At 40.5% G+C, this 24,228-nt stretch overlaps 2 protein-coding genes across 2 annotated transcripts; one reads left to right on the top strand and one right to left on the bottom strand.

Annotated features, from left to right (window-relative positions):
- Positions 1–13,923: 13,923 nt before the first annotated feature.
- On the top strand, positions 13,924–16,825 carry pycard (PYD and CARD domain containing). The gene is made up of 3 exons (XM_076280707.1): positions 13,924–14,306; positions 15,217–15,264; positions 15,506–16,825. The coding sequence occupies exons 1-3, from the start codon at positions 14,045–14,047 to the stop codon at positions 15,769–15,771; spliced, it is 576 nt and encodes a 191-aa protein (XP_076136822.1). The 5' UTR covers positions 13,924–14,044; the 3' UTR covers positions 15,772–16,825.
- Positions 16,826–17,622: 797 nt separating this feature from the next.
- LOC143119660 (sodium channel regulatory subunit beta-1) lies at positions 17,623–20,852 on the bottom strand. Its single transcript, XM_076281278.1, has 6 exons — positions 20,837–20,852; positions 20,437–20,606; positions 19,535–19,772; positions 18,251–18,410; positions 18,033–18,087; positions 17,623–17,883 (listed from the first exon to the last, which is right to left on the bottom strand). The coding sequence occupies exons 1-5, from the start codon at positions 20,850–20,852 to the stop codon at positions 18,042–18,044; spliced, it is 630 nt and encodes a 209-aa protein (XP_076137393.1). The 3' UTR covers positions 17,623–17,883; positions 18,033–18,041.
- Positions 20,853–24,228: the final 3,376 nt, after the last annotated feature.

Here is a 24,228-nt window from a genome sequence, read left to right as displayed (position 1 = left end):
GTTAAGAAGCTTCCTAAGGGACACTTCGGGGAACACACTTAGGAACATAAACAACTTTGGTAAGATATATCTTTTAAGCGTTATTGGGGAACCGGCCCCTGATTGGTTGACTTATTATTTAAAAAAAAACTCTCCTTTCCTGTTGAGAACTGTTTGACTCCCTGATGAAGGCTTGTTTGCCGAAACGCGTCTGAGTTTTTTTAAAGGTTTAAATGTAACCAAGCCAACAAAATAAAGGCTTTTTAACCTTTGACAATTGAGAGTGGCTTGGAATCCCCTGTTTTTTTCTCAAGTGCGTGGTCTCGTTGGAAAGCCCCACTTCTGTTCTGCCACGCTTTAAAGGTTTCATCAGATAATCAGGTCAGCAGACTGACCATTGGACAACCCCACTGCAAAGCTTTTTCATAGGCATGCTACGTTTATGATTTAAAAAGTGGAATACGAACGCATTTCATCACAGCTGACAATTACGCAGAAACATTTTAAATGGAACTACCGGCTGTTCGCGATTTGACTGATTCTTCAGCTCTCATTGGAGTGCTGACTTGCGCTTTTAGATGGTGAACCTGAGCGAAGGAAAGCCCTTTAATTGGACGGGCAAGACTGCCAACTAAGCAGCTCTACCATAAAATCTGTTGCAGAAATCACTCTCAACGGAAGAGGTCCCAGATGGATGTGAGTGAAGCTAGGCGGAGCTAAGCGGAACGAAATTCATCTGGCGAGAGTCAGGTTAATGTTACCCAGCATCTTAGAGCACCTTTCAATCAGAGCCATATACGGCTCTGCTTTAAATTTGCTTCAGGCTGTAGGCCTACTCCCGCAGAATTCTACTCTCTACTTTGGACGAATGAGGTGGCGACATGTCATATGACGTACCTAACAAAAATGATAACCCTAGCAGATCTGATAACCACACACATTCTTGACAGTGGCTACTTCATTCGCGCTTTCCGTGATTCACGGAGCTGCGTGAATTTTATTACAACTTTTCGCCACAATGTGGCAGCTTAAGTCCGCTTGATACTGTAAGGCGTAAGCCATTGGTTTCCAAAGGAGATTTTATTTGTGTCGCCAGCATAGCCTATTGACAATTTATGTTGTAAATAGGCCTACCTTATACCTGTAGCTTAGGAAAGCTAACAGCATTCTTTTAGGATCTAGTTTGTTAACAGTCACGGTTTTGTCATATCTCCCTGATGCATTTTTGCATTTAGAATAGCCAGAGCGTGGATATCTCAATCGGAAAATGAAACAATCTCGGGCGCCTACCATGGACTAGGCTGGGTAAACCCAGCCTGATCTGCCGGCGATTTATTTTTTGATTTCTTAAAAGATTGAGCTTGGTCTGGTGAAAGCTAGACTAGCCATGGACCTCAGTTACACAATGCAAGAGAACATGAATAAGCCTATATTTGCACGAACAGTAACGGACAACAGCTCTTCAACTTGGCCCTTTAAAATGTGTATGAACAGTCTAGCGACGCATTTCATGAAGGCCCATATGGACATGTCAGTTATTTGCACCACTGGTTAGATGTAAAACTGCATTTCGTTTCAGACTACTGGTACTTAATTTGTGCATTGACAATAAAGTATCACATGAACTAAAGATGTCTAAAATCTTATGTAGAAGAAACATTCACAAAAAATCCATCCATCCAAAAATGACCTTTCTTTTTGATAGCTGTTGAAAACTGCATGGAACTGACAGAGATTTTTTTGATTATTAATAAATAAATAAAAATATAACATTATGCTCAGTGGCGTGCACAGCCATTTTTGGGGGCAGGTTCTCAGGAGGGGGGGGGGGCCTTTTTTAGCGCACGTGGAACACTTAATTATAAAAAAAAATTACACGCACATGTTGAATGAAATTTGACTTGTGCTGCAATTAGTAAATCAATATACAATTAAGACAATAAAGAGACCAAAATGTGTTAATTTATGTTGCCTAACAAAACCTATACAACAGAAAACGTTCGTCTTAACACATAGATTTGCAATTGCAAACTCTACCGAAATTATTTGTAGCCTATGTGGTCGTCCTCACGTTATCTGTAATTGACTTGGGCTACAGCGTAAAACTTTATCAGGTGACCAGTCGGCTAAAAATGCTTAGTTGTTTGATGCTGTATGAGACATTTTACTGCACAACAAAATGATTACATGTTGGGCTTAGAGGGCAAACTGTACGATTTTACTTGATCTGTAAGACAAAAAAGAGACCAAACAGTAGGCCTACGAGAAGGAGTTATAGTGGGCTACTGACTGTTGTCATTACATGAATGCTGGGCAGATGGGCATTTTTCACAGGTAATGGGGAACTTCCCGTGTCTTCTGTCACAAATGAATGTGTTATGTTGCCTAACTATGGAAGCTCGTTTCCGCCACTTGAAAAAAAAAACTGCCAGATACTAAGTCAAAATTATGAGATTTAAAGTCATAATTATGAGATTTTAAATCAAAATTATGAGATTTAAAGTCATAATTATGAGATTTAAAGTCGTAATTATGAGATATAAACTCGTAATTATTAGATTTAAAGTCATAATTATGAGATTTAAAGTCATAATTTTGAGATTTAAAGTCATAATTATGAGATTTTAAGTCATAATTATGAGATACAAAGTCAAAATGTTGAGATTAAAAGTCATAATTATGAGATATAAAGTCATAATAATGAGATATAAAGTCGTAATTATGAGATTTAAAGTCATAATTATGAGATTTAAAGTCATAATAATGAGAAATAAAGTCGTAATTTTGAGATTGAAAGTCATAATTATGAGATTTAAAGTCATAATTTTGAGATGTAAAGTCGTAATTATGAGATTTAAAGTCATAATGCTGGTCACCTGCTCGTTTTGAAATGTAGCTAGAGCCTATCAGACATCAGCCTATTTGAACGAACTGGCTGTTTGGTCTATCTGATTATCAAATATGTTGTATCCAATTCAGAATAATTATTCTTTGAAGCATCCATAACCCATTTTGATCACATGCATATAATAATAATGTGTTGTGCTATGAGTGACTTCAAAGCAACATGCAACCGAGTAGCAGTATCGACATTAGAACTGCAAAAGCTATCCAGCCCCATGGAGCCAGTTCATTATGGGAAAATGAGGAAAGTTGCCGCCCATGGTGCAGAAAAGGATCGCTAGAAAGACAATCATTTAGAATGTGAGCAAGTTCATTTATCTAGTTTAGGCTACAGCACGTAGGCCTACCATGGCATTGCTTGCTCTGACTCTTATACTGACATGTCTAGCGTTCCTTTTCCGAGTCTGACACAGCATGACCTTTAGAGTACTTCCTGGGTTAATAATCTAGAAATTGCGACTTTATATCTCTTAATTATGAGAAATAAAGTCACAATTTTGAGATTTAAAGTCATTACGAAGGAGTGCCTGTTGATTATACCTCTAAAGACATTGCTGAAAAAAACTATTAGGCTGTGTGCAAACTGCTACAACCAGAGTCCGTCAACTAGCTAAACTGAGCAGAACAGCAACAGCTCATGACCTTTTGGGTTTACTTCCTGGGTTAATAATCTCAATTTTAAATCATAATTACGACTTTAAATCTCATAATTATGACTTTAAATCTCAAAATTATGACTTTAAATCTCATAATTATGACTTTAAATCTCATAATTTTGATTTAAAATCTCATAATTATGACTTTAAATCTCATAATTTTGACTTAGTATCTGGCAGTTTTTTTTTTCAAGTGGCGGAAACGGGCTTCCATACCTAACAAAACATATACAACAGAAAACGTTCTTCTTAACACATAAATTTGCAAAATCTACCGAAATTATTTGTATGTGGTCGTCACGTTATCTGTCATTGATTTGGGCTACAGCGTAAAACTTTATCTAGCTTTATCTAACTAGTTTATCAGGTGACCAGTCGGCAAAAATGCTTGTTTGGTGCTGAATTAGACATTTTACTGCACAACAAAATTATTACATGTTGGGCTTAGAGGGCAAACTGTAAGATTTTGCCTGATCTGTATGTTACCTGGCTGATGGGGCACGGGAGAAGCAGCCTGTCAGCGACCATGCCTGCTATCTGAAGATGCTTACTGAACTGCTATGGTGTTGCGCATCTGGCGTGCCCTGCGCGCGACCACGCGAGTTCACGTGACAAAGGAAGAGAGACAGGCTGGTCGGGTGTGCGCAAGGAGGTGGCTCATTTCGGGGCATTGTTTCAGTCGTTTTTAATGGCTCAGATTTTCAAAAGATCATTTCAAAACCGACCTCAGTAAAATCTTAATAATATTAATAATTAAAAAAAAAAAAAAGGGCATTTTCGTTGATAAAGGGCACACTTCCTAGTGCTTTAGCACCACCTAGTGTCTATTTATGCATGCCTATGATTATGCTGATACTTTCTGCTTTTCCCAAATACAATGTAGCCTACAGGTGTAAGTGACCTTTCATCAATCCAGTTGCAATGGATGAACTGTGATGAACTGCCCTACTTGTGATTGTTTAGAGATTTTAAAGGTTTTATAACAATGCTACAACTTTTTAGCTATTCTACAATCTATTCACCTTTGCAGCACCAGTAGGCTACTTTCTGTACAGCCCCACACACACACACACACAGGCATGCCAAACAAGAATACACAAAAGTTTCAAGAGTGGGGGAGGGAGTAAAAGATGGATGTACAGGACTGAGCTGAGATGCGGTACATCTAGTTTATTTTTCAAAGTCTTTGATTTATTATCAAGAAAGTTTAAGCACCCAGTTGAAGTACTATAGGGTGTTGAGCGCGCTTCCTTATTTCTATATACTGAAAAGAATCCCATGCCTAATGAGAATTATGGTGGAGAGGCTGTGCTATTGTGGGGCTGTTTTTATTCCCAAAGGCTTAGAGAACCTAATTAAGGTGCATGGTTTCATGAACACCAAGAAAAACCTGAACATTTTCAAAGGAAATCTGTCAATCTTTGCCAAGACACTAAAAGTTGGTCATGATTGGATCATTCATCAGGTAAATAAACCAAAACAAACGTCCAGATCAAAACAAATATGGTTTGCTGAACACAAAATCAAGCTTCGGACATTGCCATCTCAGTTCCCTGATGTAAACTCCTTAGAAAAACAGTGGGGTGAGTCAAAGAGGAGAATGCCCACGTGTAGACCTAGGAATCTGGACAATCTGGGGAGATTTTGTTAAGACGAATGGTCTTAAATCCCTTGTTTTGTGTTCTCCAACTTTATGGGGTGTCATAGGAGAACATTACAAGCTGTTTTATTGGCAAAGGGAGGCTTAAAAAGGTATTACGAGCAGGGGTGCCAATAATTGTGAGCGAAGTGTTTTTGTTAAAAATATTTATTTCCGATCTATCTTCCGATTTATTTCCGATCAGACACCCTGTGCACAGATGGAAACATTCAAAGCCTTGATAATATTTGTCAGTTTCCCGGCTTTGTTCGTGCATTGGTCAACTAAAAATTTAGTAGCCTATAGGGGTCTCCAACCTTTTTGGGAATGAGGGCTACCTGAAGACCCGAAATCATATGGAGGGCTACTCATTTGAAACAAACATACCCTCACCCCTTTTTTGCGAGGGTAGTCCTCCTAAATAATAGGCCTATGTGATTTTTACTTTTAAATTATCAATATTGTGTAGACCTATACGTCTTTATATATTAAGCAACTGTATTTTCAACTTTAATATCAATAGCCTATGCAACACTACCAACATTTTTGTTCAGTTTGTTCATTTCAAAGTTTGCATGCTGAATCTAATCAATTTTTTTTTAACAAAAAAACAATATTTTTGTGCAATTAATAATTTGGGTTACAATTTGTACCCAATTTATACCCACCCACCATTATTAATTCAGGGGTTGTTTAAGTCCTGATTTCAGTGGACAATTCGGTTTTAACATTTCAATAGTAATCGCCCATACCACCCTAACATATGAAAACTCCTTTTAAAGTTATTACACAACTGAAATCTCGCCATGATCTGACAAAAAAGGTCATGCACAGTCCTGCTCAGTCATGCCACAACATTTTCAGCGCTATTATACAGCAGTAGCCTACGGAGGAGAAAAGGCCTGTGAGCTAAAGCAATTGTTTTTCAGTCCTTGAACAATCATGCAAGAACCGTATTTGACGAACATGGAATGGCCACAGAACTTTTGCAAAGATATGTTTCCATTGGCTACACCAGACGAGCAAGTTTTTCCCCCTTTACTGTCTATGCATGCGAGCAGCGTGTGCGCTCCGCTTCCGTTGTTGTTTAAAGATTGAATGGGAAACGGATTTGGAGCCAAAGGCTAAAATGTAACGCAGCTACAATTTGTAAGGTATCACCAATATCAATTTAATGTTACAGATGTATGGCTACATACATTCTTAAAATGGTTCTGGTCTATATAGTACAACATCTACATGCAATATCTTTACAACAACAACGCCTAATTACAACCTATTTATTTGGACAACTTTATACAGCCCTATAAAGGCTAAAGTTACCTTTAGTTTTGTTCCAATTTACCGTTGTGTATGGCTTTAAACATTGTGTGCGCTTTAACATCAGCCTATAAGCATTACTCCAGCTGCACTAAGGTTTTGACAAGCACCACAAATGTGCCTACCTTGTTGTAGCCCATCTGAAATAACTCCAAAACTTTGCTATGTTCCCTCCATCCTTTCGTTGTTTTCAAAAAACGTTTTATATCCATGATGGCACCTGGACCCAACGGCCTGTCCTATAAGTTCTTCAAGAACTGTCCACAAGTGACGGCAATCCTGTGGAAGCTCATGAGGGTGGTCTGGAAGAAGGGGTCCATCCCAGCGGAGTGGCAGCAGGCGGTCGATGTCTTCATCCCCAAAGAGTTGAACTCAACTACCATCAGCCAGTTTAGGAGCATCGCGCTGCTAAACGTGGAAGGGAAACTGTTCTTCTCAGTCCTAGCAAGGAGAATGACCAACTTCTTGAAGGCCAATGGGTATGTAGACACAAGTTGCCAGAAGGCGGGAATTCCAGGTTTCCCGGGATGCATCGAGCACTCAGCCATGATCTGGGACCAAATACAGCGAGCCAATTGGGAGCGGAGTGACCTTCATGTGGTGTGGCTCGACCTGGCTAATGCGTATGGCTCAGTTCCACACAAACTGATTGACTTCGCCTTGGAATTCTTCCATGTCCCAACGGCTATCAGCACCCTCATTGCGAAGTACTTCAACAACTTCTAAATGTGGTTTGCCCTAGAAGGCTTCACTACTGGGTGGCAACAATTAGAGGTTGGAATTGCGATGGGCTGCGCGATTTCTCCAATTCTATTTGTCGCTGCCTTTGAGATTATTCTCCGTGGAGCAAGACAGGTTGTGGGGGGTATGAAGCTACCATCCGGGGAAAGGCTTCCAGCTCTGAGAGGTTACATGGATGATGTGATGTTACAAACAGCCCCATGTACAGCAAGACTCCTCAAGTGCCTAGATGAGCTCACTGAATGGGCAAGGATGAAAATCAAGCCAGCCAAGTCACGGAGCCTTTCAATTAGGAGAGGAGTGAGGACCGACAGGACAGTGTTCATGGCAGGTGGCGAGAAGATCCCCCTGCTGTCAGAGCAGCCCATTAGGAGCTTGGGTAGAGAGTACACCGCTGACCTCTCAGACAGGCAGATGGGGAAGCTGGTGCAGACACAGCTTGCACAAGGCCTGGCAAAGATCGACAGCTGCCAACTCCCTGGAAAACTTAAGCTATGGTGCTACCAGTTCACGCTATTCCAGCGCGTGATGTGGCCCCTCAAGGTGTGCGAAATCCCCACCACCACAGGCAGCAGGTTGGATGGCGTTGCCAATTCCTATATCAGGAAGTGGCTAGGCCTCCCCCGCTGCTTTTCCAACGCTGGGCTCTTCGGCAGAAATGCACTTCAGCTTCCACTGAAGTCTGTGGGCCTCGGTTACAGACAAGAGAAGGCCTGGCTGGTGTTTGAGCTGAAGGAGTCCAGGGATCACACCATAAGGGGAGTAGCAGTAGCTGTCTGAACAGGGCGGAAGTGGAAGGCCCAGGCAGAGGTGGACCAGGCGATTGGCCGGCTGCAACACAGAGAGGTCATGGGGAGAGTGAAGTGAGAGAGAGAAGTGACACGGGCAGAGCAGGAGCAGTACCTCGTCAAGGCTGTGTCTCAGGGCAAGCAGGGCGCATGGACCCGGTGGGAGGACACCATCCATAGGGTCATGACGTGGCAGGACATCTTGCAAGCCCCACAGGCTCGGCTCAGCTTCAGAGTGAGGGCAGCGTATGACACACTCCCTTGCCCTAAGAACTTGGCAATATGGTAACAGCCAACGCAGGACTCCAGCACATCCTGTCCGCTTGCAGAGTGGCACTCTCACAAGGGCGCCTCAGATGGCGTCACAATCAAGTCCTGAGAAAGCTTGCAGAACACCTGGAGACAAACAGAGCAACTGCCAACAGCCAACCCTCGCACGTGTCCTTTGTCCGACCAGGAGAGAACCAGCAGAAGCCTAGGAGACCAGAAGAGAACCAGCAGAAGCCTCAAGGGGGCCAGTCAAGATCACTGCTGACTCCTGGAAAGGCGTAAGAGATGCGCGTGGACCTGGACAAGCAGCTCGTCTTTCCCAGTGAGATTGTGGACAGAAACCTGAGGCCAGACATTGTCATGTGGTCCACAGCCTCCAAGCGAGTCCTCATAATTGAGCTGACCGTTCCGTGGGAAGAGGGCATACCAGCTGCCCATGAGCTGAAACTGGACAAATACACGGAGCTGGCAATGGAGTGCAAGGAGGCAGGCTGGGCAGCATCCATCCACCCAGTGGAGGTTGGGTGCAGGGGCTTTGTAGGCCGGTCAGTGATGCAGCTCCTCCGTGCCACAGGAACATCAGGGGCAAGGCTGCAGCGAGCAGTCAAAGAGCTGGCAGAAGAGGCTGAGAAAGCTAGCTTTTGGTTGTGGGAAGGATGGTAGATGGGGTCAGACACCCCAGTAGGGTCAGATGCAGGGAGTGGTAGGGAGACGTCCCTGACAATCCACTTGCCCCCCCACCTGGAGATGTACTGGCTAGGAGGCGAAACATCGGTGATAGGTGGCACCAGCTGACGACCTTGCATCTGACCCGAAGGGCACCGGAGGAGGTGCGACAGGCATAAGGCCAAGCAGGAAATACCATCATGAACCTGTATACTGAACTGAAGTCTTGAGTTTGTGAATTCGCTTAAATAAGCTTATTATGTGCTGTTAACCAGCAACCATAGACAGTAAAAGAAAGCAGCAAGTAGCCTTCGCTACAATTTCTGTAGTTGCTGCGTCCATTCATTGTTATTCTCTCTCCTGCTCAAAACAAACGTTGTGCGTGCATTAAGTTGATGATAACGTGTTTACAAACTCTACTTTACATGAAATAAATATTGTAAATAGCCCACTGTCATGCAGTTAATGGGATACTGTGCAGAGTTGGAAAGTTAGGTCAACTTAGAAAGTGTTTCTAGTTGCCTGTTGGTAAGGTACAGCCATAGCTTACACCTGCAGGAACGCCTGTGTTGCGAACACATTTCCACGAATCACGGATGTGTTGATGACATAAATTAGGAAATATTAGAGGACTTAATGAGACGAACTGCATGCCGATTCCATTTAACCCAAATGCCCCAGCAGCAGAACAGGAGAGGAGAGGCTATCTGACAGCATTGTCTATAGTGAGGTAATGTTAGATTACATTGCAAAAATATCACCATGCATTCATAAGCTCGTGATTCAGTGAGAGTGATCCCAAAACATTGGAAAGTGACATTTCTGTATTACATTTTGTCAAGAGGAAAAATCAATAGCAAACTGTTCACAACTGACTGCACTGTGAACCGTTCCTGGTTGCGCCTGGCAAATCCGCCATCATAATAGCAATCCGCTATGGAACAAGCGTGCCTGTTGTTAAAGGGAATGTGAGATGACGCTCTGATTTTTGCACGTTATGCCCAAACCACACCAATGAATAATGTAGCTGCTACAGACCACCCCATTTTAGATTTGCATCGGGCGCAACAGTCAATATTCCGCGGTAAAATAGAGACAGCGCCCAAGATCCGCCCACAAAGCGATTTGCGCGAAGTCAATTGCGTTAAAGTGCCAGATATAGCCCTCAATGTTGCTCTATGCAGCAACCTGCGGGAGATATTGTGCTCTATTTTAATGGTCTGAAACGGAAGTGTCTTTGCGCAAAACGCAAGTGACTTTGTGGGCGGATCTTGGGCGCTGATGCTATTTTACCGGAGGGATAATTAACTGTTGCGCCAGACGCAAATCTAAAATGGGGTGGTCTGAAGTAGCTACATTAATCATGGGTGTGGTTTGGGCGTAACGTGCAATAAACCAATCAGAGCGTCATCTCACATTCCCTTTAACAACAGGCATTTGCCAGGCGCAGCCAGGAGCATTCACAGCGCTATAATCACTGTCCAGTTGGGAACAGTTAGCTATTGATTTTTCCTCTTGACAAAATGTAATGCAGAATTGTCACAAAGACATACTTTCCGATGTTTTGGGATCACTCTCACTGAATCACGAGGTTATGAATGCATGGTGATATTTTTGCAATGTACAATGTAATCTAACATACTCTCCCGTGCTGCCGCTTCTCATTTGGGTTAAATGGCATCGGCATGCAATTCAACATCACGTCTCCTTAAGTCCTCTAATATTTCCTAATTTGGTCATCAACACATCTGTGATTCGTGAAAATGTGTACGCTAGATTTATGCCTATTTTTTCACATCTTAATGGACACTACACTGATTTCCCTCGAGTGGTAATATTTTTCTTTGAAATTATGTATGGTTTACAGAAATGGGAACTACGATGTATAGATGAGAGGAGCGAAGTGTGCGTTGCGCAGCACAGGCGGCCAAGCAAGGGCTCCTTACCCTCAGCAAACTCAACAAGGAGAAACAGTTTCCAAGTTGACCTAACTTTCAACTCTGCACAGTATCCCATTAACTGCATGACAGTAGGCTATTTACAATATTTTCTGTTAAGTAGAGTTTGTAAACACGTTATCATCAACTTAATGCACGCACAGCATTTGTTTGAGCAGGAGAGAGAATAACAATGAATGGATGCAGCAACTACATAAATAGATAGATAGATAGATAGATAGATACTTTATTGATCCCCAAGGGGAAATTCAGGAATTGTAGCCATACTTGCTGCTTTCTTGTACTATCTATGGTTGCTGGTTAACAGCACATAAAAGCTGATTTAAGCTAATTCACTAACTCAAGACTTCAAGGCCATCATGGATATAAAACGTTTTTTGAAAATAACTAAAGGATGGAGGGAACATAAAGCTTTAGAGTTATTTCAGATGGGCTACAACAAGGTAGGCACATTTGTGGTGCTTGTCAAAACCTTAGTGCAGCTGGAGTAATGCTTAGGCTGATGTTAAAGCGCACGCGATGTTTAAAGCCATACGCAACGGTAAATTGGAACAAAACTAAAGGTAACTTTAGCCTTTATAGGGCTGCATAAAGTTGTCCAAATGAATAGGTCATAATTAGGCATTGTTGTTGTAAAGATATTGCATGTATGTTGTACTATATAGGCTACTAAATGTTTAGGTCACCAATGCACAAACAAAACCGGGAAACGGACAAATATTATCAAGGCTTTGAATGTTTTCGTCTGTGCACGGGGGTGTCTAGATCGGTGTGCAACGCATTCATTCATGTAGACCTGTGGTCATGCATGCGCCCTTAAAATAGCATCTGCATTTGCGCCACAGATTTTAGACCAGGGAGTTCCTGGTCTGTGGCGGAATTGTTTTCTGAAACTGCAAAATATCAACAGTGAACATTTGCGCCGGTGTTATACGGTAACTGGCTTTCATGTTAACTGGCTGGACTGTTCACTTTGCCTCTGGAGTTAACGTAACCGCCCCCTTCTTTTGCAGATGTGTTCAGCTGATGATTTAGCCTCCGATACCTGGCAGCAGATTCGTCTGTTTAACTGAAGTTCAAATAGACATTGTGATGCTCCACTTTGTTGTTTAATAAAGCTTTACAACACGATGTGTCGGCGTTGGAAGTGTCAGGTTGTCTGTAGTAGGCTACATGCGCTGGACCATGAATATGCCACCAAATAAATAAAACTAAATAAACTCCACGTGGGTCTCGAACCACTACTAAATTAATCTGCTTGCATGATAACCTGACACCAACCTGCTTGCGCCACTAACCAGTTGACATTTCTCAGTGAAATTAGTGATATGTACTAGGCCTACTAGTAAATGAGGTCAACTATGTTATTGTGTTTAGCAGGTTAACACAGCGGATTATGGTGACTGCTGCTACTGTGTTATCTTGCAATGTTGCCCAAAGTAGCCTATCATGGTTCAGTTTACAAACGTTTCACTGATTGCTGCCAGGCTGTGGCCGCCTCTACGTGAAGTGTTTTATTATGAACGCCAGCAAATAAATAAAAAAGATTCGAACTCGAATGACAAAACTAGAACTATAATCTGCATATTAACCTGATGCATATCACAACGAACGTGAAACACGCACACGCATTGAAACACACAATGTGCAGGAGAAGTCTAATGTGTCTTCATTTTACACAAAATTTTACATATCACAAAAGAGATGTAATATCAAATATCACAAGATACACGTAGGCCTAGGCTATTTACGTTCGTGTTTTGACATGTTAACATAGGTTTGAGGTGTATTAGATTTATATATATTTTAATAATTTATTTCTCACCATGTGATAAGATGTGGCGCAACAGGTTGATGCGTTGATAAGGCTCTTTTTAGTCTAGCCTACGGGTTCAGTCCTCGCCATTCACAGTTTTTTTAATTTATACATTTTTAGACAAGCAATGCTTCCTCAATTTAGGCTGAAGATAGACTAGGTGGCCGCGGGCAGCATGACCAGCAGTCAGTGAAACGTAAAAACCATTAACCCTTAAAGGTGTAGGTTTTTGAACATTCTAAGTTCCGCAACAATTGAAGGTTCTAAAATTCTATGTTGAATTCAATGAACCCAGATATTCTTTAGAATGTTAATTTCCCAACATTCCCGTCACACCGGTGTGACGGTACTCCTTTAAGGGTTAAGCCTATACTTTGAAGGTCTAAATGGCTTGGGCAATGCAGCGAGATAACACAGTAGCCAGTTACCATGATCCACTGTGTTAACCTGCTACAAACACAATAACATACTAGGTGACCTATTTTACTTGTAAGCCTAGTAAATAAGTATGGCCAATTTCTCAAGTTATGTCAGCCTGGTTAGTGGCGCAAGCAGGTAAATGTTAGGTTGTCATGCAAGCAGTTTAATTGACCCACGTGGAGTTTATTTAGTTTTATTTATTTGGTGGCATAGGGCTATTCATGGTCCAGCGCATGTAGCCTAGCCAGTTTACACATTTTCTAATAAACAATGCGCAAGGCTTCATTATTTTTATGTAGCATAGCTATTTCAAAGTTACAAAGTTACACATTATTGTGTGGGGGTCGATTGCAAGAAAGGGGATAAACGTTTTTTCAGTTGACAGACATTGTAACAGTAAAAAGAAAAAGAAAAGGCTTTTACAGCATTGTGTAAATGAAAAATGACCAAAAACACCCCAGAACTGTGCAACACTGTACAACTTTCCTGACGTTCTGGCAGGTCACATGTAAATACTATGACAACTGTGACAGCTAGTTCAACACATTCGCAAGTAATAACTCAAGCAATGATAATGCATGTGAACTTTTTGACTTGTAGCCTACGCCCGATGAAGTATGAAGTAGCCTACTGTGGAAATCCTTGGATCCTCCCCTGTCTGTTACGTTGGTGAATTTGAGCCAGTAGCCTATACATGCATTTCTATGAGAAAGAAAAATATGGAAACTATGACAAAAAACAGGCCCTACAGCGCCCTCTGGTGGACACCAGGTTCCTGAGAGGAAGGACTTAGTTTCGTAAAGCCAAAGGTGGTAAAAGAAACGGCAAGACATATAGGCGTTGCACGGAATAGTCTGTTTAGTAGTCCAAATTTGAGTTAAGTGACCATGTCAGACAAGACAATCAAATTTTGGATTATTGATGCTTTGGAAAATCTGTCAGCCAAAGATTTAAAGAAGTTCAAAGTAATGTTATGCGATCGGGAGGAGGAACCGCGCGTTACCAGGCGTGCGGTCGAAGATGCAGATGAGATGGACTTGGCCGATCTTTTGGTGAAAATGTGTACAGAATCGAAGGCAGCGCAAGTAACTATTGACACCTTTAAAAAGCTTGGATTTAACAATGAAGCTACAGTGCTTGCCTCTAAAGGTAAGACAGTCTCGACCAGGAAAATAATACCATGGCGTAATTTTGACCTGGTCTAGGCCTATGCAGATGGCAAAATAACCTACACATCTCTTACAAATTGTAAACGTTCGAAGATTTTTCGATAATCAACATTAATGAATATTTAAAAAGAAGACGTGTTTTCCTCAAATAGCCCTAACTTTATTTAGGCTTAAATACTTAGGCTAAATAGGCCTACCCACTTCCTGAAAATAGCCTACAGAAGTGTCACAAGTTTCGGTTTCAGTTTTAGTTTTTTACTTTTTCACAAATGTAACTTCACAATTTAGTAGGCTACCGCTCTCTCGTTGAAAAAGTTAAACCCGAGAGCGTTTCCCTTAAGTAGCCTACATTATGGAGTGTCTGTAAGCGTTTCTCTTAAGCATCCTAACATTATTGAGTGTCGGCCTATCAGGTGTTTCCTTTAAGTAAGCCTAACATTATCGAGTGCCTACTGTAGGCCTAGCCTACATGTGAACAGGTCAGACGTTGCTGCCTCTCTTTAGATTCAGATTAATTTATTAAAGTTTGACATGGCGTAGTGAGGCGCTCACACCCTTGGTTTTCGTTAAAAGCTTAGTTCTGAAAGGCAGGTAAAAAGAATGTTACAGTAATCCAGGTGTGATGTGATAAATGGTAGGCCTACACAACAAACAACATCGTCTTTAAACGATAAAATAAATCTTATTTTGGAAATATGTCTAAAATGTAAGTTATAATCCGTAATTAAAGTATATAAATATAAATAAATATAAATATAAATAATTAAATAATACAATTTTATGCAGGCTCTACAAAGGGAAGCGTCTGTATTAATATAAGTTTTGGTAGCTTACTTGCCTGATATGCAAACTCATTGTAACTATCTGCTGTTTTTGTTGCTGCACTACAGTTTCGAGTGGAGATGGCAACTCTGCAGGTTCAAAATACATGACCACAGGTAAGGCACTTTTACAGTGTGTATCCTACATAAGATAGATTGTATATACAAAATAAGTAAAATTACACCTACATTTACTTTGTAAGTGTTTTACTTTTACTACTACTACTACAAATGACTCTCAAGAAGCCAAAACATGTTCCTCTCCTTAAACAGAATGTTTCCTCTGTCTCTCACTCACACCTCACATTCCACCAAGCGTTAATTTTGTCCCTTCACTTCACTCTCCCTTGTTGTGTAGGTCAGCACTTCATCGACAAGCATCGTATCTCGCTGATCGAGAGAATCACCGCGGTGGACCCCATCTTGGATCGCCTGCTGATGAAAAAAGTCATCACCCAGGAGAACTACAGCGACATCCGCTGCCTGAACACCAGTTACAAGAAGATGAGGGAGCTGTTTGAAATGGGCAGTATTCGCAGCAGTGTGAAGGGCAAGGACTGCCTGTATGAGGTGCTGATGGAGTCGGAGCCCTTCGTCATGGAGGAGCTCAGGGAGAGATTCTAAGTCCAAAAGTCTTGGCACCTGCTCATTACCAAATGTGGAGGACTTGACTTTGATTATCAGTGATCCACAGTGTGTCATTTGTCTCAAGGATTGTGTTGATAATTCCACCATTCAGATTCATTTCTCTGTGAACTATTACATGAACTGAGGAGGGAGTTGTGGCCTATATGCATCCCATGGGGAACCGGGTCCAATAGTGAACTGCAATCATTTCTCCGAGGTGCTGTGCCCTCCTGCCTGGCTGTGACCATAATATGTGACTGACCATATTATGCTTGACCTGTGAATTGCAGTCAGGGAGGTGGAGGAGGCGAACCCAACATCAATAGTCTCATCTCCCAACCTCATATTTTTTGTTCAAGCAGTAATTTTTTTACATGAAAGCATGTAGGCAAACAGGAATAGGTATTCTCTCACGTTTTTAAAGCACTCTGGCTGAAAGAAGGGCGCTATATCTGCCCTGAAAGAAATCCACTGTTTGTTATAGGCATGATGACATTTGTTGACATTTGTATAAGTATGATGACAAACATAACTTTTTTTTACCAATACATAGCCCTATTAACAGTATAATAAATGTATCTTGACAACTCCCAGATAGTGTGTTTAGGTGGTTAATGTTGAGATTAAAGTACAAGTCTTTCATCACTGGTATCATTTAAAGGTGCTCCTGTGGAAACACTTTAGCACTGACCAGTATGTCATATCAGAAAGAGGTTTCAGAACAATTTTGGTTTGAGGTTTTTGGGATCAACACACCCTTCACTCCTGTCCTGAAGCAACGTATTCATTGGCTGTTCTAGTGTATAGCTTATTTCGAGGCACGTATATTGAATCACAGATGAATGTTAGATGGCAAAAGGACCTGTGCCCTCAAAAACAAATATTACGATCAGACAGATTTTGATTTACGATAATATTTTCATATTTTACCACTGGTGTGTGTTATGATGCTGTGTCCTACATTTGTATCTGCTGTGAGCATTGAGAATAGCCGGACGGCTGAAACGTCTGCTCTTGCTCCCAAAATTAAATGAAAAAACTCCTTTCTGAAGACTTTGTTTAAAGTAATTTCTTTCAGTGTGCAAACTACTCCTCTCTCTCGTGTCCTACATTTGACCATATGCCATACTGTATGTTCTATAACAAATGCAATATCCCTATGTTGATGGCTTCACACATCATTTCTGCTCCTCGTTAGCATTGCACAGTATCATGTGTCCAACAGTTAAGTGCATATGGAAAAATAAAGTCCTATATTGTGATAATTGGTATCACAAAGACAAATGCAAAATCCTCAGAACCAGTGGCACAATTCAGATTAAACATTAGAAGTACACTACATTTCCTCAAAAACTAGCCAGTCTAAACTGGCTTCAAATGTTTATGTATGTCCAATGTATTACTATGTTTCCATATCCATTCATATTTACCTGTAAGAGAGGTAGAGTTAGGTACCTCCACACCACTCTGTGGTGCAGATTCCAAAACTACGACCTGTACAGACAGGTTCAGTTTTATAGGTGAAATGTCATCTGCTGTCAACATATTTTCTAAACCATCAGTTGCAATAACAACATTCCAAACCTCCATTTAAGACTCCGCTTTTAAGAATCTAAAGAAAGGGAAAAAAGACTCTGCAGAGATAAATTCAGAAATTATATCTTAACTACTGGTGAAAACAGTAAATGAGCAACTAAATGCTTTCTAATGAAAAATTACAGCAGGCCTATATGCAGATTACAATATCCATCTGGAAAATTGCAGTGCCACAACATAACAATACAATTACCAGACACAGTATTTTGTCCTCAATACAGATTAATTAATCACCACACCAAATGATAAGATCATTGTTAGCATTTATCTGACAACTCTGGGTTTTTTTGTGTTTCCCTATGCCAGCTCTAGAGCCAGTTTGTGACATGCTTGATACACATCTTTAGATGTTATGATATTAGAACTGATGAGCACCAGAGGCACATGTTCAGTATATCCTCCTGAACTTAATGGTGCCCAAAGACCTATGGTGTCAGCCATGCAACCCTCATGACTTGCAGCACCGTGTTACTGTCAAACTTCACAGTAGCCATTTCGGTATGGTACACCCACCTATCAAGAAACAAAATGTCAGTCAATAGGTCACATTAACTGAAACCTGCAATATATGCTGGTTCATACATGCTTTTGGACTTACTTTAGGATTTAATTTATCATATCAACTTCAAGCCAAACAAATGCCCTTCTTCAAATACACTTACCCAAGAAAGTTACTCCAAATGTACCCCATCACACGTATCTTTTGTATCCAAACCTCTGTTGGCAAGAGAATGAATAATGTTTTGTGACTACTGTAATCAATAATCCCTGATAAAGAGAGAATGAATAATGTTTTGTGACTACTGTAATCAATAATCCCTGATAAAGTTCTAATTTGGCTTGGCACACACACAGACCCCACAACCCCCCGCCCCCTTACTTGTTCTGAGCCTTCAGTGCTCTACGGGCCTCTCTGGCCTCGGCCTCTGCGTAGATCTTCTTATAGCAGTAGATCAGCACCAAGATCATCCACAGCTGCAGAACCACAATGAGCACATACATCATGATCTCCGCGATCACCGCCGTCAGCTCCCGATTGGCTGAAAACAGAATGTAAACGTCAACATGCTTGACACAACAATGTGCACGGGTCCACCTGTGCAAGCTATATCATGTCAGAGAAGGGGTTTCAGGAGCCTCAACAGCCAAGGTCCATAAATCATTTAAAGGAACACGCCAACATTTTGGGAAATGAGCTTATTCACCATCTCCCCCAGAGTTGGATAAGATCATACATACCCTTCTCTATTTCGTGCGTGCAGGAACTCAGTCTGATAGCTCATTGAGGTAGACAGTTCCAACTAGCCTATCTCCCGAAAGTGACAAAATACCTCAAACATTGTTCTATTTAGATGTTGTGACTAGTATAATTACAATGTGTACAAATTTCAATGTAAAATGCAACACAGCAATTTTCTAATCATGTCATATCATACATGCTTGGAACAACATTCTCATTCAGGCGAAGCACTACTAGGCCTACTGCAGCTTTTCAGGTGCTGTGTGCAAATCACTCAATGAGAACATAGTTCCAAGTTTGAATATGCTTAGAAAATCACCTATTTGTATCCTGTAGCCTATGTTGTAACTGTACAAGTCACAACATGTAAATGGGAAACTGTTGGGAGTTCTTTTGTCACTTTTGGCCGCTATAGGCTATTAGGCCTACTGCCCACCTCATTGAGCTATGCTAAGCCATGGTAATGGTGGGTACTTCAGACTGAGTTACTGCATGCACAGAGACAAGAAGGGTACAGTATGTATCATCTTATGTAACTCTGAGAGACAGTGAATAAGCTAATTTCCCAAAGTGTTTAAATCATCCAGGTGTTTTGACTTATGTTCACCAGAATATGGTTCTGCACTAAAACCAAAAGCCATGTTACAGGTTTATTATAGTCAGAAACGATATACCACCGATAAAGAGAAGCTAATGGGCAAGGGGACAGAAACACAGAGGGCAGTTTAAGGTTATAGTTCACGAAACATCATTTTATTTTTGGGTCCTTTTGAGATCAGGTGCAGGTTGTGACTACACCCCTTGCACCCCCTCTGGCCTTGGCCCTGCCTGACCGTTCTCCCTGTACAACCTAATATCGTTTCTGTGGTCTAGCAGCTGAACAATATTGCAAGGACTGAACGGCTAGTAGCGTCCATCTCTCACCTACAGCCACAACAGACAGTTCCACATCCTTAATGATGGTGACATGCTCATCACCATAAGGGAGGAAGAGAGTGCGCTCCATGGTGCAGCGGAAAGTTCCTGTGTCGTTGAAGGTGACATTGTGAATGAAAATGGCACCTATCTGGACATCTCTTGTTCCTTTGGTGCCGTGCCATTCTAGACGGCCTTCAAAGTCCTCATGCAGAATGGTAGGAAAGGGATTCTCATAGTGGAAAATCTGCAGGAAGGTGGTAAAACATAACAATATGACAAATTTTCTTAGATAAAACTTCAAAAGTTCCATTTATGATTTTCTCATCATTAGCAACCGTTTTTAAGTTCTGAGGACTCCATAGTATCATCTCCTCTCTGTAAGGACCACTCTGAGGAGCATCAGCTTACAAACAAATAGCCACATTCTGTTTCTCGATACATATTCTAGTTAGTACATCGCGGAAGTTAATAATGGCAAGCTGTCCTGGACAATGGTATTATTTAGGCTGTGCTACTTTATTCTTTTCAACATTTTATTTTTAATATTGTTTCATATTTCTGCTATTTATTCTTATTATTGCTGGATCCATCTCCCCTGGCGGTGCTTCTCATCACAGAAAATCTAACTATTTTTCCCTCTTATAGTCCAGAGAAAGAAGAAAAGAAAAGCTAAAATGGTTTTGAATTTTCTCCATTGCTCTGTCATATTCCCAGCAGACATTGCTAGTTGGACCATTTTATTCAACAGGTGTTGTTCATTTCTATAATTCATTTAATCTCTTTATTTTACATAACATTTTAGATCAAGTCGAAAATCTTTTCTTTTAGGAAAAGAAAATACTTCTGAGTTGAGAATTTGGTGGGTTTTCTATTGCGCAAAAAGATGCACCGTCATCGTCCACACTTACTTGAACAAAATTCTCCTCTTCAATGGGCCTGAAGAACCAGTCGACATAGGTGGACGCGTCCACTTCCTCCCTTTTCTTACAGGAGATGCAGCCCAGCAGGAAGCTTTCCCCGGCCACCGCCTCCGTCATGGAGTCCACTTCAGCACATCCTGCCTCTGCGTGGGGCGCCGCTGGACCAGGGACGGAGTCGGAACACAAACATAAGTGGCATGAGGGCAGAAGAGGCAAGGGAAGGATTATTTGTTGTATTAGATCAATAAATAAACAACACAAAATCCAATGGAAAAAGCACAGTACAGAACAAGAGGCCCACTGCTTTCATCATTCAGACATGGACAGAAAATGTGTTTTGGTAAAAATCAGGAATTTTTACATGTTGTTTTACAGAACAGAACCTTACCGTGAAGTAGAAGCATGAGAAATCCCAAAAGTGATACCTTTAAACGTGCCATTATTTCAAATGTTGAATATGTTTCAAATGTTCAGTGGCTGATACATGAAGTAAACACCCTTTCTTCTGTTATGACTAGACTACGTGTTTCACCTGAGTCCTATTCAGCCTTACAGTACATCTGGTTTTCTCTTTTGCCCTTTCAAGTTCCAGTTTCTCCAGGACCTTCAGTTCCACAGTTCTTTCTTTTGCGTTAATATCGATGTAATAAATTCTTAAGTTTAATTCTAAAATAGTCGGAAAACATGACAGAAGAAATCCGTGTGGTAACCTACAGTGTGTCCACTTGTGAGCTGAACGCTGCTATATTTAGACCGTGTGAATCCATGTGTCTCAGAATGCAGGCCAGGACAGAATTTGAGAAGTGTATATTCAGACTAGATGATAGGCATTTCATTCCAATGCAATAGGACTTTGCAAAAGGGCTATTTAATTTGCATTAAGGAAATGAATATTATCAGAGAAACCTTTCCATTTGACTCAAGAGTGTTGGGTAAATAGTATTTATTATAAATATATTTATTGATTAATTTGGGCATTGAAATAATTTCCAGAATTAAAATGTTTATCCTTTTCTTTTGTTAGGTGCCTATTTACTCCACAAATTGGATGGTCACACATTAAGGTTTTATTACAGAGTTGCAGGCTATACAAAATGACCACTAGTTGGTGTAAGCGTCCAGTAAATCGGACAAGTGGCAGAGCAGAATTATTGTATTCCAATTACTTAAAGGCATGCAGAGGTGAACGAAGTACACAATTCATTTAATATAAATACATCTTGTCAAATATTACTCAAATACAAGTGAAAGTTGCTAAGTCAGATTTTTACAAGTATTTTTCCTTTTTAATGTATTGTAATATAATGCTTATTTGGTCATTAATAATGTATACATCATTTGGTCAGTCATAGGACTTGAACAGACCTTTAGTTCTTTACATCCAACAAAAACATTTTACATATTTTCATAACTTTGCACCTGTGAAATGGATGAAATAATATATTTAAAATCATTATTCATTCTCTGTTCACAAATCTAAAACATTTTCACCGCTGAATACAAAACATAACTCCATTATGAGTAGCTTATTTATCGTTTAATGATGTAGGCTAAAGATCTAGCTATGGTGAATGTCAGGTCTAATTTCATTCCAACTTCACAGTGGCCATGGAGAATAGCCTGGTTAACACAAGAGATCTTCTCAAATCTCAAATCTCCTCTCGACTTGGAGGAGGTTCTGATGAAGAATCTGCTGTCAGCATCATTTCCACAGCCAAGTTGAAATTTAACTATTGAAAAAAAAGAAATTCAAGATGGTTAATTGCATTATTGCATTTAAAGAATCATTTCAAATGTGCTTAAAAGTAATGAGTAGCCTACTTCACATTTCAAAAGTAGGCCTAGTGGAGTCAAAAGGTACAGTATTTGTCTTTCAAATATAGTAAAAGTCACAAGTTTCCAAAAATATTATACTCAATTAAAGTACAGATACTCAGAAATCATACTTAAGTACAGTAATCAAGTAAATGTACTTAGTTACTGTCCACCACTAAAGGCATGTCATAGATCTTTCATGTTGATATCAGTTCCTGCAAGATAAAGTAAAGTAAGGTAACTTTATCATACCCAAGGGTATAATTGGTTTGCAGTCGGCAGTGCTTCAGACTGAGAAGCATGGATACAGATATACAAAAAGATACCGGACAGGACCATGGAGATCTCATATGAAAGGTTTTATGATCATGTTATGGAAATTCCCCTTTGCCTAATACAACCTCTCATACCTTAATTACAGAAGGAATGCACCAATGAAAATAAATTGTGGAAGATAGTATAGGGTAATCTTTTATACTAATCAGCACAGTATAGCTTTTTCACAGTACAGCATTAGTATTTGAAATCTAATAACTGTCATTATTTTTTATAGGACATTTTCATGATGTCCATGTTGGGTTTTTTAACCCTCTCACAGCTAATTTCACAGGTGACAATCTTATCCACACCCTTTTTATTATGATGTTGTATATAATATAATGCAGCATTTAATATAAAGGATATTTGGATAAGTTATCTTTTTGTAAAATGTAGTGCTCCATGTGGCTTGCATTTTTTTGCTTCCAACAGACATCTTTGCTGCCATATGAGGACACCACTGCTGTTGCATGTAAGATATGAGAACGTTCTGTTGATCAAGTAAGGTCCAGAAGTTGAAGAGGGGCTAACAACTTTATTGAGCACCCTCTCCTGAACAATATGCTCACTCTGTGTGGTCCTCAAGTCCTTTCGGCGGACACTCAAAGAAACTGGAGTTCTTAGTCCTGAGTCTGTACATGGGAAACAGAGTGGCTCGGACTATAAACAACAAACAATAATAAGCCATAAACAGTTCCAGACAATCAACAAGTTGCTTCTAAAACAAAGAAGAGAAATGCTACCCATCAGAAGACTTTGACTACATTTGGGAACGATTCTTGAAAGATTGGAGTCTTTTAACTAATGCCCCCCAATTCAGTTTACTCAAAAGACTACAATCTTTCAAGAATCTTCTGGTGTGAGGGTGGCTTAAGTTGTAATTTGACTGCATGACTGTTGAAGAGTAGTTTATTTGACTGCATGGCTGTTGAATATCAACAACCTCTCACCAAAATGAATCACAGATCGTACTGTCAACTTTGCTAAAAAGTACCTATTTTAGTTCAGTTCTCAATTCTTTCAACTTCAGTGAAAAGAGCATAACAAGTTGTGCTTCAAATCGACTTGTCTAAATGATGGCTCTAATGTTTGGACACACCTGTGATGTGGACACATTAACTTTTAGGCTAATTGCAGGGTTAATAACTGAACTGACAGTAATATTTATTAGCTCAAATTGTACTGTTTTGAAACTGTTTTATGAAATCTCCATGGTCTGGTTGGTTGGTTTACTTGTGTCTATGGGAAACATGTAAACAGTGACCTTTATGTGCATGCAAATGGAATATGGTAAAATTTGTTTATCGCAGATCAGGCTATCCATCATCAGCTGACATGAGAGACATGATGTTGTCATCTAACTTACAGGGTAGGAATTTCACGGCGGCCACGAGGCCATGGCCGTCGTAGCCCCTTGCATTGGCCGTGAGGCCCCTTTGAAAATCAGAGGTTTACAGGCCACGGTGGCCTTGGTGCCCCCTTCTTTCAATATTCTGCTTTGCGTCCTACTAATAGCTATTTTTATTTAGCCTGTGGCCTGTCAAAATAATCTTAGCATTCACGGCGCAAATTAATTTAGTCTTTTACGCAGTGGAGAAAGTGACAGCGCAAGAAAGAAAGTGCGTCCAAATTCACCCTTTTCAGTTG

This window comes from Alosa pseudoharengus, unplaced genomic scaffold (genome assembly GCF_046254945.1).
Source record: "Alosa pseudoharengus isolate Yale_2024_CS ecotype anadromous, Long Island Sound unplaced genomic scaffold, YU_APseudo_1.1 YU_APseudo_1.1_scf_12, whole genome shotgun sequence".
Classification (NCBI taxonomy): domain Eukaryota; kingdom Metazoa; phylum Chordata; class Actinopteri; order Clupeiformes; family Clupeidae; genus Alosa; species Alosa pseudoharengus.
Note: the sequence above shows the minus strand (reverse complement) of the source record. Positions and strands in the feature narration are given on the sequence as shown.

Bases quoted from the DNA above. Each gene is read 5' to 3' on its own strand.
- LOC143119660 (XM_076281278.1), bottom strand. The intron at 19,773-20,436 runs GTAAGTGTGGAC...ACCTTCCTGCAG, and splicing joins AAGAGGAGAATTTTGTTCAA to ATTTTCCACTATGAGAATCC. The intron at 18,411-19,534 runs GTGAGAGATGGA...TTCTGTTTTCAG, and splicing joins ACTGTCTGTTGTGGCTGTAG to CCAATCGGGAGCTGACGGCG.
- pycard (XM_076280707.1), top strand. From the start codon at position 14,045: ATGTCAGACAAGACAATCAAATTTTGGATTATTGATGCTTTGGAAAAT. The intron at 14,307-15,216 runs GTAAGACAGTCT...GCTGCACTACAG, and splicing joins TACAGTGCTTGCCTCTAAAG to TTTCGAGTGGAGATGGCAAC. The intron at 15,265-15,505 runs GTAAGGCACTTT...CTTGTTGTGTAG, and splicing joins TTCAAAATACATGACCACAG to GTCAGCACTTCATCGACAAG.